The sequence below is a fragment of the Eschrichtius robustus genome, chromosome 4, assembly GCF_028021215.1.
Source record: "Eschrichtius robustus isolate mEscRob2 chromosome 4, mEscRob2.pri, whole genome shotgun sequence".
Taxonomy (NCBI): Eukaryota; Metazoa; Chordata; class Mammalia; order Artiodactyla; family Eschrichtiidae; genus Eschrichtius; species Eschrichtius robustus.
In genome coordinates, this window is record NC_090827.1 from 50,504,033 (window position 1) to 50,518,412 (window position 14,380).

The 14,380-nt window shown below is 33.3% G+C and overlaps 1 protein-coding gene across 3 annotated transcripts in view; it reads left to right on the plus strand.

Annotated features, from left to right (window-relative positions):
- Positions 1 to 14,380, plus strand: part of MAPK10 (mitogen-activated protein kinase 10) — a 488,347-nt gene that overhangs the window by 415,918 nt on the left and 58,049 nt on the right. Inside the window, exon 7 of one of the 3 annotated variants that reach the window (XM_068542103.1) lies at positions 2,086 to 2,157. The exons of the other annotated variants lie outside the window; for them this stretch is intronic. Coding sequence (XP_068398204.1) covers positions 2,086 to 2,157 — 72 coding nt within the window. The remainder of the gene's footprint in view (positions 1 to 2,085; positions 2,158 to 14,380) is intronic. 3 annotated transcript variants of the gene reach the window in all.

Genomic DNA, 14,380 nt, shown 5'->3' on the forward strand with positions numbered 1-14,380 from the left:
TAATTATATATATAAATACAAGATACAGTATAATATTATATAAATATAAAATAAATGAGCCTTCCCTATATATATTTAATTCCAGTATATAAGTTATATATGCATATATGTATATAATTTATATATGTATATATTTATACACATACTTATATATGTATATGAATATAATTTATATATATATATATAATACATGATGATACATAACTAACATTTATTGAGAACATACTATGTACCAGGCAGTGTGGAAGGCTCTTTACCAGGCATAATCCTTTTACATCTTAAAAAAATTTACATGATAAATACTGTCTATCATCCTCATTTTAGAGGATGAAAAGAGAGATGAAGTAACTTGGCCAGGGTTATACAATTAGAAAGCAATGGAGTTGGTTCTGCAGCAGAAAAAAAATGAGTTTCTGCCAGAGATAACATAGAAGAGATATTTTTTGCATTAAATAAAAAATAGAAATAGAAGTTTTCTAACTAGCAGATAGGTTTGTGGCAGAAATAGCCTTTTCCAAATGTTTGGATGCAGGCAAGAGAAAACTTGCTTACTGAGTTTATAGCTGTATATTTTTTTACCTATCTCTCCCACAATATCTATAAAAAATAGATACATGGTAAATAACAACTTAGACTGGTCACTTTGGACAGTATGATAAGAATATTTGCAATTCAAAAGCAAATACCGTTTCAGAGATTTTTTTTCCCCTTTAATCAAGTTACTCACAATACCAACCTCTTGTGAGACAGATATTATCTGGAATTACAAATGCATTAATAGTAAAGGGATGCACAACTGTTTGCTCTATCTTTCCCTGATATTTTTGCATGTCACTTGCTTTCCTAAAATGGAAGCAAAACTAATTTGCTTCTCTGGGTATGCTTATCACCTTCAAAGCTGTAACCATTTCTTTGCAGTGATCACTCTGTTTAGATGTTAAGTCAAACTTTGGAAACTTCGAGTTTAACCTGACTGAGATTTTCACACTGGAAAGAATCTTATGAGGAATTCTGTAAGGTTACTGCCAAATTACAAGATGTAATTTGAAAAGTAACTGGTGCAAAATTATAGTGTGCTGCTGCTATCCTAATGCCTTTCCCTATTTGTTCCCCCTCAACTTCCCTTATTCTTCTAGGTTATTTTCCCCCATAAGAATGACCTACCTTTCTTTCTGAGTTTTAATAGGAACACGTGAGTAACCGAGTATAGTTAAAGAGAGATTTCACTTTCTTGCTTCCCCATTTTGCCCCTCCCTGAGTATCCTCTGCCCTGCTTCCTGGTTTTAAGTTCTGGACGATAACTGGCAATAGCAGAGAGACCACTGTAATTTCACCTTGAATTCCAGGTTTCTTTTGATTCACAGTCTCAGAAGAAGGGTCACCTCTTTAAGTCATGTTGTTCATTTCATGTCAAACCACCTTGTTTTGAAAGCCAACATTTCTTACCATTATAAAGCAACTGTGCTTATGAGGATAAGACGAGGCTTCCAGTTTAGAAGCATGCTCCTTTGATGGGAGTCAATGAAACTGAACCAGCATATTCCAAACACTCATTCTTGGACTGGCATTTCACGTCTGGAAATTTATTCATATTTATAAATAAGAGTAAGTGTGTTTTATAAAAGAAACCCTTTCTTCTGAGGTTGCTGGCAGCTCAGATTTTCTTTCTTTTTTTTTCCCAAGTATAGTATACAAAAGAATGAAAGAAAAACCAATCTGCATGTTTCCCATATTAACACAATCTAAAATAATTTACAATACAAATCAGTAGGATTCTAGCAGATGAATGCAAATGAGACCTTTTAAATCAGAAACTAAATTAATCATTGAATTATAATTGCAAAATAATATTATCATACATTAGGTGGCACTGAGTGGCATTGTTAGTTCAGTTACATAGCAGAAAGGGTCCTGACATTCTTGTGTTCTTCCCATCCACTGTTTTAAAGCACTGTAAGACTGGCCTCTTATCCAGTCAGCAAAAGGTCAGACTGTTGCTCCATGGCATGGGTAGGCAAGTGTTTTCGTTTATTTGCTGTTCTATTCCTGTCTTCTTGTTTATCTTCATTTCATTTTTGTTTTCAGTTGACATGTGGTCAGTAGGGTGCATCATGGGAGAAATGATAAAAGGTGCAGTGTTGTTTCCTGGCACTGATCGTATCCTTCTTAGCAGCCAGTGGTCTCTATGGGTATCATTCTCAATCAATTCCTTTTGGTGTCCAGTACAATACTGCTGATGGTATATTCTCACTGCCCTTAGAGGGGTTCTGGAGACTCCAATGTCAGATGTTTACCAGCTGGCGTTATGGTAGGGTAACCTTGTCTCCTAGCAAGATCTTATGTGGATAATACAGTGTCAAATATGGAACATTCAACATGCTATCCAAAGGTCTGCCTTAATTCAGTCCTATGAAATTAATGACAGTGATATACTCTTTACTGTTTTTTGTTGTAGATGTTTTAAAATTAAGTTACATTCATAGCTAGATAATAAATGACAAAATCTTTTAGTTAAAGATTAAATATTTATGCTTTTATATCATAAGAATATTCACTTGGCATGGAAATCTTTTATCAGTTAGATTTATGTGTACTCACAAATGTAATAGGTTTATCATTAACACATAATCACAGAGCATTCATATGAATTTCATTTTAAAATTGACCTTCTAAAATTATTTTTCTCATTTGCTTAATTTCTAGGAATAATAGCTCCATTCCTGCTCTTATTTTCTCCACATTATTAACAAGTACAATAACTAAAACCTCATTAATAGTAATGATTATATGAAATATCTGAAGAGACCAAATTTACATCACTTGAATAAGTAAAAGTGATCCTCTCTTAAGCAGCTAATAATTAGCAATTAAAGATTCTAGAGGCTCTGCAGTATTAAAAAGATATGGATAATGTGATTTAGTATACGGGTTTATAATAACTTATTTTCTTTAGTTAGTTAAATATCCTCCTACATGCAGTCACTTATGAAAATATTATATCCTCACCATACTAAAGATAAAATGATCATTACTTAAATGATAATTCAAAAACAAAATCAAGCCTATAATAATGATGTTTTAAAGTATAATTAAAGTAAATCTAATTACTAATATTATAGCCTAATCATATTATAATTAACCATTTGCTCTGAGGATTAATATATCACATATATATAGTTGCATACATATATTCTCTGTATGTATTAAAGGACCAGTTTACAAAATGACCGAGTTAGGCACTCAGTTTTTGTAGAATAAAAAACTTAACCTGAAATGTTTTGTTTAGTTAAAAATAAAGCTGCACTACTTTTAATTCTATTCTTACTGAAAATTTTTTTCTAGTTTTATATATGACACACATTTATTTCTAAAAAATTTATGTCTATATTGCAGTATTGTCTCCTACATACGCATTTTACTAAGTAGCATCTATAAATTTGCCACATTCATGTTTATGTTAATGCTCTTTAAAAGTATGTTGGTGTAACAAAAACTAAATTCCTTCAGATTTTAAACAAACAGGATTTCTTTGATTCCCAACGAATTATAAACTTGAGTTTGGCCTTTGAACATGAACGTGAAACAGTTCTTAAGTTTTGGCTAATTTTAGACATTTGATAAAAATAGACTCAGTCTGTTAACTCTATACTCTTTGATTTTTCAGAAGTTCATTGTGCTTGAATAATTGATGACTGAAATGAATTGTTTGCCACCTGTAAATTAAAATGATTGATTTTCATTACTTTTCCTACATTTTCTATTAAAGAAAATCAAATCAGATTTCCACAACTGAGTTATTAAGTATGGATTAACATTTCTTAGAATCCATTTTTTGGAAGAAGTTGCTTGGTTATCATTTCTCAACTTGGGTGTCAAAATCCCTTATAAGTAAGCCTTTGGATTGCTGCTAATGTTAAAAAGTCTCATATTAGATGCCTTTTCAATACTTGAGCTTGATATTTTTATATCGGGTCATTTCTGGAGCGTTTGTGTAAGGATACATTTGTAAATATTTTGAAGGGCAAATGGGAATTATTTTCTAAAGCGTCTTCTCTCATTGTAAGATGTGGTCTTTTCACGATTTCAAACATGTAGGTAAGTTTAAACAAGTACTTTTCAAGCGAACAAATTATGAACACTGAGTATCATAACGTTAAGCTCTTAAAATGCAAGACAGATTACTTATTTGTAAAAAATTCTCTATTATTAAATATGACTTTTCTGAAAGTGACAATAAAATCATATCTAAATCTATTAGATATATAATATGTATAGTATACATCTATACAATATATCATAGGGAGTCATATTATTTTTAATCAACATATCCTTATTTATATGAAGACATTCTCAAAATAAATGATTGATAAAAGTCCTTGCAATATGAGCTATGCATATCTTCTTAATATATAAAATAACTCAACAGCAAAACTTAAAATATTAATAAGGTCTTATACCCTTTATCTTTTATGCCTAAACAAATTCAACACAGTATTTTTAGCATTGAGAAATTGATACCCCAAAACAGTTCATTTATATGCTATTTTATTAATAGATGTATTTTAAGATACATACTAATTGAATTTCATTCAAATTAAACGTGTTTAACTTTCTGCAGAAGAGTCAGAATTCAACTATTGAGATACTTTTCTATTGGGATATCTCCTAATGAATTTCACCCTGGCAGACAATTTTACTTTAAAAATTACAAAATACTTTATATTACACAAGTGAATTAATATTAAATTCATAGCTTTTGAAGAAGATCAATAAAATGAATGAACATATACTACCACTCAGGTTAAAAAGTAGAACATTACCAATACCTTTGAACTTTTTTGTGTGCTCCTCCTCAATTATATCCTTTCTCTTCCTCAGAGGACACCCCAGTCCTAAAGACATGTTTTTACAAACTCCTTGACTTTCCTTACATTTTTACCACATGCATATTTAACCCTAAGCAACATATTATTTAGTTTTATCTGTTTTACATACTGTACTATCATTATTTTGTGACTTGCTTTTTTTTAAGTTAATATTATATTTTTAAGATTTATCCATGTTGATGCATCAGAAATAGTTCATTCAATTTCATTACTGTATAGTATTCCAGTCTATCAATATTCTACAATAAATCCATTCTCCTATAAATAAACTTTGGAATACATTGAGTTTTCGGTTTTGCTTTCATAAACAATGAATATATGTCTCCTGGAGCACATGGACAATTTTCTTTATGATAAATGCATGGCCTCATAGGTGTGCACATATTAAACTTCACTATGTAACATCAGATTGATTTCCAGAGTAAAAGTATATAAATGTAACTGTCCACTCAACATCCTCACCAACTATTGATATTGTCAGATTTGTTTTTAAATTTGTTAGCAATCTCTTGGATATAAAATCCTATTTCATTGGAGCTTTTATTTACATTTTCTTTACAAGCATCTTTTCCTGTTTATTGGCCATTAGTATTTCCCCCTTGGCAATACGTTAAAAAAATTTTTTTAAACAATTTTTTTCTATTGTATTTTAAAAAACAGATTAGTAGGAGTTCGTTATTTATTCCAGTACCTAATCTTTGTCCATTTTATGTGTTGCAAATAGCTTCTCCCTATATTTAGATTATTTTCCCATTTTATTGTGTAGTGATTTTGGAATTTGGCAATCTGTTTTTATTTTATTTTTTTATACTTCATGTATTTTTATGTCTTGTTTAAGAATCCTTTGATGCCTTTATATTCTCTTGTAATTTTGCTGTTAATGTTTTAAAGTTTAATCTCTTATATTTAAGCCTTTAGTTCACTTGGAAATGATTTTTGTGTATGATGTGAAAGAGGGATTTCAGTTCCATTTACTGACTAGCTTATTCTTTCTTCATTGACCTATAAGTTTTCACATTTAGGGGGAAGGGGTATTAGATTCTGGGCTCTATATACTGTTCCACTGGCTTGTTTGTCTATCTCTATACCACTACTACCCTTTCTTTCTTTTTTTTTTTAACATCTTTATTGGAGTATAATTGCTTTACAATGGTGTGTTAGTTTCTGCTTTATAACAAAGTGAATCAGTTACACATATACATCTGTCTCTATATCTCTTCCCTCTTGTGTCTCCATCCTTCCCACCATCCCTATCCCACCCCTCTAGGGAGTCACAAAGCACAGAGCTGATCTCCCTTGCTATGCGGTTACTTCTCACTAGCTATCTATTTTACATTTGGTAGTGTATATATGTCCATGCCACTCTCTCACTTTGTCCCAGCTTAACCTTCCCCCTATGCGTATCCTCAAGTCCATTCTCTAGTAGGTCTGTGTCTTTATTCCCATCTTGCCCCTAGGTTCTTCATGACCATTTTTTTTAGATTTCATATATATGTGTTAGCATATAGTATTTATTTTTCTCTTTCTGACTTACTTCACTCTGTATGACAGTCTCTAGGTCCATCCACCTCACTACAAATAACTCAGTTTCTTTTCTTATTATGGTTGAGTAATATTCCATTGTATATATGGGCCACATCTTCTTTATCCATTCATCTGTTGATGGACACTTAGGTTGCTTCCATGTCCTGGCTATTGTAAATAGAGCTGCAATGAACATTGTGATACATGACTCTTTTTGAATTATGGTTTTCTCAGGGTATATACCCAGTAGTGGGATTGCTGGGTCATATGGTAGTTCTATTTTTAGTTTTTTAAGGAACGTCCATACTGTTCTGCATAGCGGCTGTACCAATTTACATTCCCACCAACAGTACAATAGGGTTCCCTTTTCTCCACACCCTCTCCAGCATTTATTGTTTGTGGATTTTTTGATGATGGCCATTCTGACTGGTGTGAGATGATATCTCATTGTAGTTTTGATTTGCATTTCTCTAATGATTAATGATGTTGAGCATTCGTTCATGTGTTTGTTGGCAATCTGTATATCTTCTTTGGAGAAATGTCTATTTAGGTCTTCTGCCCATTTTTGGATTGGATTGTTTGTTTTTTTGATATTGAGCTGCATGGGCTGCTTGTAAATTTTGGAGATTAATCCTTTGTCAGTTGCTACATTTGCAAATATTTTCTCCCATTCTGAGGGTTGTCTTTTCGTCTTGTTTATGGTTTCCTTTGCTGTGCAAAAGCCTTTAAGTTTCATTAGGTCCCATTTGTTTATTTGTGTTTTTATTTCCATTTCTCTAGGAGGTGGGTCAAAAAGGATCTTGTGATTTATGTCAAAGAGTGTTCTGCCTATGTTTTCCTCTAAGAGTTTGATAGTGTCTGGCATTATATTTAGGTCTTTAATCCATTTTGAGTTTATTTTTGTCTATGGAGTTAGGGAGTGTTGTAATTTCATTCTTTTACATGTAGCTGTCCAGTTTTCCCAGCACCATTTATTGAAGACACTGTCTTTTCTCCACTGTATATTCTTGCCTCCTTTATCAAAGATAAGGTGACCATATGTGCGTGGGTTTATCTCTGGGCTTTCTATCCTGTTCCATTGATCTATATTTCTGCTTTTTGCCAGTACCATACTGTCTTGATTACTGTAGCTTTGTAGTATAGTCTGAACTCAGGGAGACTGATTCCTCCAGCTCCATTTTTCTTTCTCAAGATTGCTTTGGCTATTCGGGGTCTTTTGTGTTTCCATACAAATTGTGAAATTTTTTGTTCTAGTTCTGTGAAGAATGCCAGTGGTAGTTTGATAGGGATTGCATTGAACTTGTAGATTGCTTTGGGTAGTATAGTCATTTTCACAATGTTGATTCTTCCAATCCAAGAACATGGTATATCTCTCCATCTATTTGTATCATCTTTTATTTCTTTCATCAGTGTCTTATAATTTTCTGCATACAGGTCTTTTGTCTCCTTAGGTAGGTTTATTCCTAGATATTTTATTCTTTTTGTTGCAATGGTAAATGGGAGTGTTTTCTTAAATCTCACTTTCAGATTTTTCATCATTAGTGTATAGGAATGCAAGAGATTTCTGTGCATTCATTTTGTCACCTGCAACTTTACCAAATTCATTGATTAGCTCTAGTAGTTTTCTGGTAGCATCTTTAGGATTCTCTATGTATAGTATCATGTCATCTGCAAAGAGTGACAGCTTTACTTCTTCTTTTCCGATTTGGATTCCTTTTACTTCTTTTTCTTCTCTGATTGCTGTGGCTAAAACTTCCAAAACTATGTTGAATAATAGTGGTGAGAATGGGCAACCTTGTCTTTTCCTGATCTTCGTGGAATTGGTTTCAGTTTTTCACCATTGAGGACAATGTTAGCTGTGGGTTTGTCATATGTGGCTTTTATTATGTTGAGGAAAGTTCCCTCTATGCCTACGTTCTACAGGGCTTTTATCATAAATGGGTGTTGAATTTTGTCAAAAGCTTTCTCTGCATCTATTGAGATGTTCATATGGTTTTTCTCCTTCAATTTGTTAATATGGTGTTTCACATTGATTGATTTGCATATATTGAAGAATCCTTGCATTCCTGGGGTAAACCTCACTTGATCATTGTGTATGATCCTTTTAATGTGCTGTTGGATTCTGTTTGCTAGTATTTTGTTGAGGATTTTTGCATCTATGTTCATCAGAGATATTGGCCTGTCATTTTCTTTCTTTGTGACATCTTTGTCTGGTTTTGGTATCAGGGTGATGGTGGCCTCGTAGAACGAATTTGGGAGTGTTCCTCCCTCTGCTATATTTTGGAAGTGTTGGAGAAGGATAGGTGTTAGCTCTTCTCTAAATGTTTGATAGAATTCGCCTGTGAAGCCATCTGGTCCTGGGCTTTTTTTTGTTGGAAGATTTTTAATCACAGTTTCAATTTCAGTGCTTGTGATTGGTCTGTTCAGATTTTCTATTTCTTCCTGGTTCAGTCTCGGAAGGTTGTACTTTGCTAAGAATTTGTCCATTTCTTCCAGGTTGTCCATTTTATAGGCATATAGTTGCTTGTAGTAATCTCTCATGATCCCTTGTATTTCTGCAGTATCAGTTGTTACTTCTCCTTTTTCATTTCTATTTCTATTGATTTGAGTCTTCTCCCTTTTCTTCTTGATGAGTCTGGCTAATGGTTTATCAATTTTGTTTATTTTCTCAAAGAACCAGCTTTTAGTTTTATTGATCTTTGCTATCATTTACTCCATTTCCTTTTCATTTTTTTCTGATCTGATCTTTATGATTTCTTTCCTTCTGCTAACTTTGGGGGTTTTTTGTTCTTCTTTCTCTATTTGCTTTAGGTGTAAGGTTAGGTTGTTTATTTGAGATGTTTCTTGTTTCTTAAGGTAGGATTGTATTGCTGTAAACTTCCCTCTAAGAACTGCTTTTGCTGCATCCCATAGGTTTTGGGTCATCGTGTTTTCATTGTCCTTTGCTTCTAGGTATGTTTGGAGTTCCTCTTTGATTTCTTCAGTGATCTCTTGGTTATTAAGTAGTGTATTGTTTAGCCTCCATGTGTTTGTATTTTTTTTACAGATTTTTTCCTGTAATTGATATCTAGTCTCACAGTGCTGTGGTTGGAAAAATACTTGATACGATTTCAATTTTCTGAAATTTACCAAGTCTTGATTTGTGACCCAAGATATGATCTATCCTGGATAATATTCCACGAGCATTTGAAAAGAATGTGTATTCTGTTGTTTTTGGTTAGAATGTCCTAAATATCAATTAATTCCTTCTTGTTTAATGTATCATTTAAAGCTTGTGTTTCCTTATTTATTTTCATTTTGGATGATCTGTCCTTTGGTGAAAGTGGGGTGTTAAAATCCCCTACTATGTTTGTGTTACTGTCGATTTCCCTTTTTATGGCTGTTAGTATTTGCCTTATGTATTGAGGTGCTCCTATGCTGGGTGCATAAATGTTTACAATTGTTATATCTTCTTCTTGGATTGATGCCTTGATCATTATGTAGTGTCCTTCTTTGTCTCTTGTAATAGTCTTTGTGTTAAAGTCTATTTTGTCTGATATGAGAATTGCTACGCCAGCTTTCTTTTGATTTCCATTTGCATGGAATATCTTTTTCCATCCCCTCACTTTCAGTCTGTATGTGTCCCTAGGTCTGAAGTGGGTCTCTTGTAGACAGCATATATTCGGGTCTTGTGTTTGTATCCATTCAGCCAGTCTATGTCTTTTGGTTGGAGCATTTAATCCATTTACATTTAAGGTAATTTTCGATATGTATGTTCTTATTCCCATTTTCTTAATTGTTTTGGGTTTGTTATTGTAGGTCTTTTCCTTCTCTTGTGTTTCCTGCCTAGAGAAGTTCCTTTAGCATTTGTTGTAAAGCTGGTTTGGTGGTGCTGAATTCTCTTAGCTTTTGCTTGTCTGTAAAGGTTTTAATTTCTCCATCAAATCTGAATGAGATCCTTGCTGGGTACAGTGTTCTTGGTTGTAGGTTTTTCTCCTTCATCACTTTAAATATGTCCTGCCACTCCCTTCTGCCTTGTAGAGTTTCTGCTGAAAGATCAGCTGTTAACCTTATGGGAATTCCCTTGTATGTTATTTGTTGTTTTTCCCTTGCTGCTTTTAATATGTTTTCTTTGTATTTAATTTTTGATAGTTTGATTAATATGTGTCTTGGCGTGTTTCTCCTTGATTTATCCTGTATGGGACCCTCTGTGCTTCCTGGACTTGATTAACTGTTTCCTTTCCCATATTAGGGAAGTTTTCAACTATAATCTCTTCAAATATTTTCTCAGTCCCTTTCTTTTTCTCTTCTTCGGGGACCCCTGTAATTCGAATGTTGGTGCGTTTAATGTTGTCCCAGAGGTCTCTGAGACTGTCCTCAGTTTTTTTTTTTTTTTTTTTTTTTTTTTTTTTTTTTTTTATTTTTTTTTATTTTTTTTTATTTATTTTATTTTTCACACACACACACTGTATTTTATTTTTACAAGAGATAAATAGACTGACACCAAGCATTGTACATGGATGACCACAACAAAAGCAACAATGATTGCAATTACCAAACATGAAACACACTCATACTATGTCATAATATTGACATTCAGTCCAGTAATCCTCCACTGTAACAGCTCCTTTACTTTGCAGTGAAAATTGATTTGTATATTCTTTGCCTCTGAGTCCTTGTGGGATTTTTTTTTTTTAATTCAGACAGAAAGTCACAAAAATTATACTCATCCTCATCAGTTCACTCAGTCCCATGTAATTAATTTTTTTTTCATCTTGATCTTTTGTTAGCACTTTTATGAGTTCATCAGTTTTTCATTAGAGTTCTGAAAATGCTTATTCATTCAGTTCAGCAGTACAGTCAGTTACCAGAAACCTGTACTTGTCAGAGTCTTTTCCATGAATTTCTTGATGATGAAAGCCTTTTATAGGAACATATTTGCAAAAGCATCAGAGTATACCCAGAACTCTCTGTAAATGATAAAAGACTTAAAAATGACCACTGTTTCATAATAATGCAGTTGACAAGAAAATTAGTTATTTCTGAGATATACATTTTAAAGTAATAACTAGGATTATGACTTATAACATTATACCAGAACATATAAGATTTTTAGAAATTTCATGTAATGTCTGAAACATTTATATTAACATATTTCCCTGCATATTTCCATACAAATACAAATATAAGATTTTTAGAAATTTCATGTAATGTCTGAAACATTTATATTAACATATTTCCATACATATTTCCATACAAATACAAATATAAGATTTTTAGAAATTTCATGTAATGTCTGAAACATTTATATTAACATATTTCCATACAAATAACCCAATGAAAGTTTAGTATTAGTTGTTTTGTTTGTTTTTTTTTTATACTGCAGGTTCTTATTAGGCATCAATTTTATACACATCAGTGTATACATGTCAATCCCAATCGCCCAATTCAGCACACCACCATCCCCACCTCACCGCAGTTTTCCCCCTTGGTGTCCATATGTCCATTCTCTACATCTGTGTCTCAACTTCTGCCCTGCAAACTGGCTCATCTGTACCATTTTTCTAGGTTCCACATACATGCATTAATATACGATATTTGTTTTTCTCTTTCTGACTTACTTCACTCTGTATGACAGTCTCTAAATCCATCCACGTCTCAACAAATGACTCAATTTCGTTCCTTTTTATGGCTGAGTAATATTCCATTGTATATATGTACCACATCTTCTTTATCCATTCGTCTGCTGATGGGCATTTAGGTTGCTTCCATGACCTGGCTATTGTAAATAGTGCTGCAATGAACATTCGGGTGCATGTGTCTTTTTGAATTATGGTTTTCTCTGGGTATATGCCCAGTAGTGGGATTGCTGGGTCATATGGTAATTCTATTTTTAGTTTTTTAAGGAACCTCCATATTGTTCTCCATAGTGGCTGTATCAATTTACATTCCCACCAACAGTGCAGGAGGGTTCCCTTTTCTCCACACCCTCTCCAGCATTTGTTGTTTGTAGATTTTCTGATGATGCCCATTCTAACAGGAGTGAGGTGATACCTCATTGTAGTTTTGATTTGCATTTCTCTAATAATTAGTGATGTTGAGCATCTTTTCATGTGCTTCGTGGCCGTCTGTATGTCTTCTTTGGAGAAATGTCTATTTAGGTCTTCTGCCCATTTTTGGATTGGGGTGTTTGTTTCTTTGATATTGAGCTGAATGAGCTGTTTATATATTTTGGAGATTAATCCTTTGTCCGTTGATTCATTTGCAAATATTTTCTCCCATTCTGAGGGTTGTCTTTTTGTCTTGTTTATGGTTTCCTTTGCTGTGCAAAAGCTTTGAAGTTTCATTAGGTCCCACTTGTTTATTTTTGTTTTTATTTCCATTACTCTAGGAGGTGGATCAAAAAAGATCTTGCTGTGATTTATGTCAAAGAGTGTTCTTCCTATGTTTTCCTCTAAGAGTTTTATAGTGTCCAGTCTTATATTTAGGTCTCTAATCCAATTTGAGTTTATTTTTGTGTATGGTGTTAGGGAGTATTCTAATTTCATTCTTTTACATGTAGCTGTCCAGTTTTCCCAGCACCACTTATTGAAGAGACTGTCTTTTCTCCATTGTATATCTTTGCCTCCTTTGTCATAGATTAGTTGACCATAGGTGCGTGGGTTAATCTCTGGGCTTTCTATCTTGTTCCATTGATCTATGTTTCTGTTTTTGTGCCAGTACCATATTGTCTTGATTACTGTAGCTTTGTAGTAGAGTCTGAAGTCAGGGAGTCTGATTCCTCCAGCTCCATTTTTTTGCCTCAAGACTGCTTTGGCTATTCGGGGTCTTTTGTGTCTCCATACAAATTTTAAGATGATTTGTTCTAGCTCCATAAAAAATGCCATTGGTAATTTGATAGGGATTGCATTGAATCTGTAGATTGCTTTGGGTAGTATACTCATTTTCACAATGTTGATTCTTCCAATCCAAGAACATGGTATATCTCTCCATCTGTTGGTATCATCTTTAATTTCTTTCATCAGTGTCTTATAGTTTTCTGCATACAGGTCTTTTGTCTCCCTAGGTAGGTTTATTCCTAAGTATTTTATTCTTTTTGTTGCAATGGTAAATGGGAGTGTTTCCATAATTTCTCTTTCAGATTTTTCATCATTAGTGTATAGGAATGCAAGAGATTTCTGTGCATTAATTTTGTATCCTGCAACTTTACCATATTCATTAATTAGCTCTAGCAGTTTTCTGGTGGCAGTTTTAGGATTCTCTATGTATAGTATCATGTCATCCGCAAACAGTGACAGTTTTACTTCTTCTTTTCCAATTTGTATTCCTTTTATTTCTTTTTCTTCTCTGATTGCCGTGGCTAGGACTTCCAGAACTATGTTGAATAATAGTGGTGAGAGTGGACATCCTTGTCTCGTTCCTGATCTTAGAGGAAATGCTTTCAGTTTTTCACCATTGAGAATGATGTTTGCTGTGGGTTTGTCATATATGGCCTTTATTATGTTGAGGTAGGTTCCCTCTATGCCCACTTTCTGGAGAGTTTTTATCATAAATGGGTGTTGAATTTTGTCAAAAGATTTTTCTGCATCTATTGAGATGATCATATGGTTTTTATTCTTCAATTTGTTAATATGGTGTATCACATTGATTGATTTGTGTATATTGAAGAATCCTTGCATCCCTGGGATAAATCCCACTTGATCATGGTGTATGATCCTTTTAATGTGTTGTTGGATTCTGTTTGCTAGTATTTTGTTGAGGATTTTTGCATCTATATTCATCAGTGATATTGGTCTGTAATTTTCTTTTTTTGTAGTGTCTTTGTCTGGTTTTGGTATCAGGGTGATGGTGGCCTCATAGAATGAGTTTGGGAGTGTTCCTTCCTCTGCAATTTTTTGGAAGAGTTTGAGAAGGATGGGTGTTAGCTCTTCTCTAAATGTTTGATAGAATTCACCTGTGAAGCCATCTGGTCCTGGACTTTTGTTTGTTGG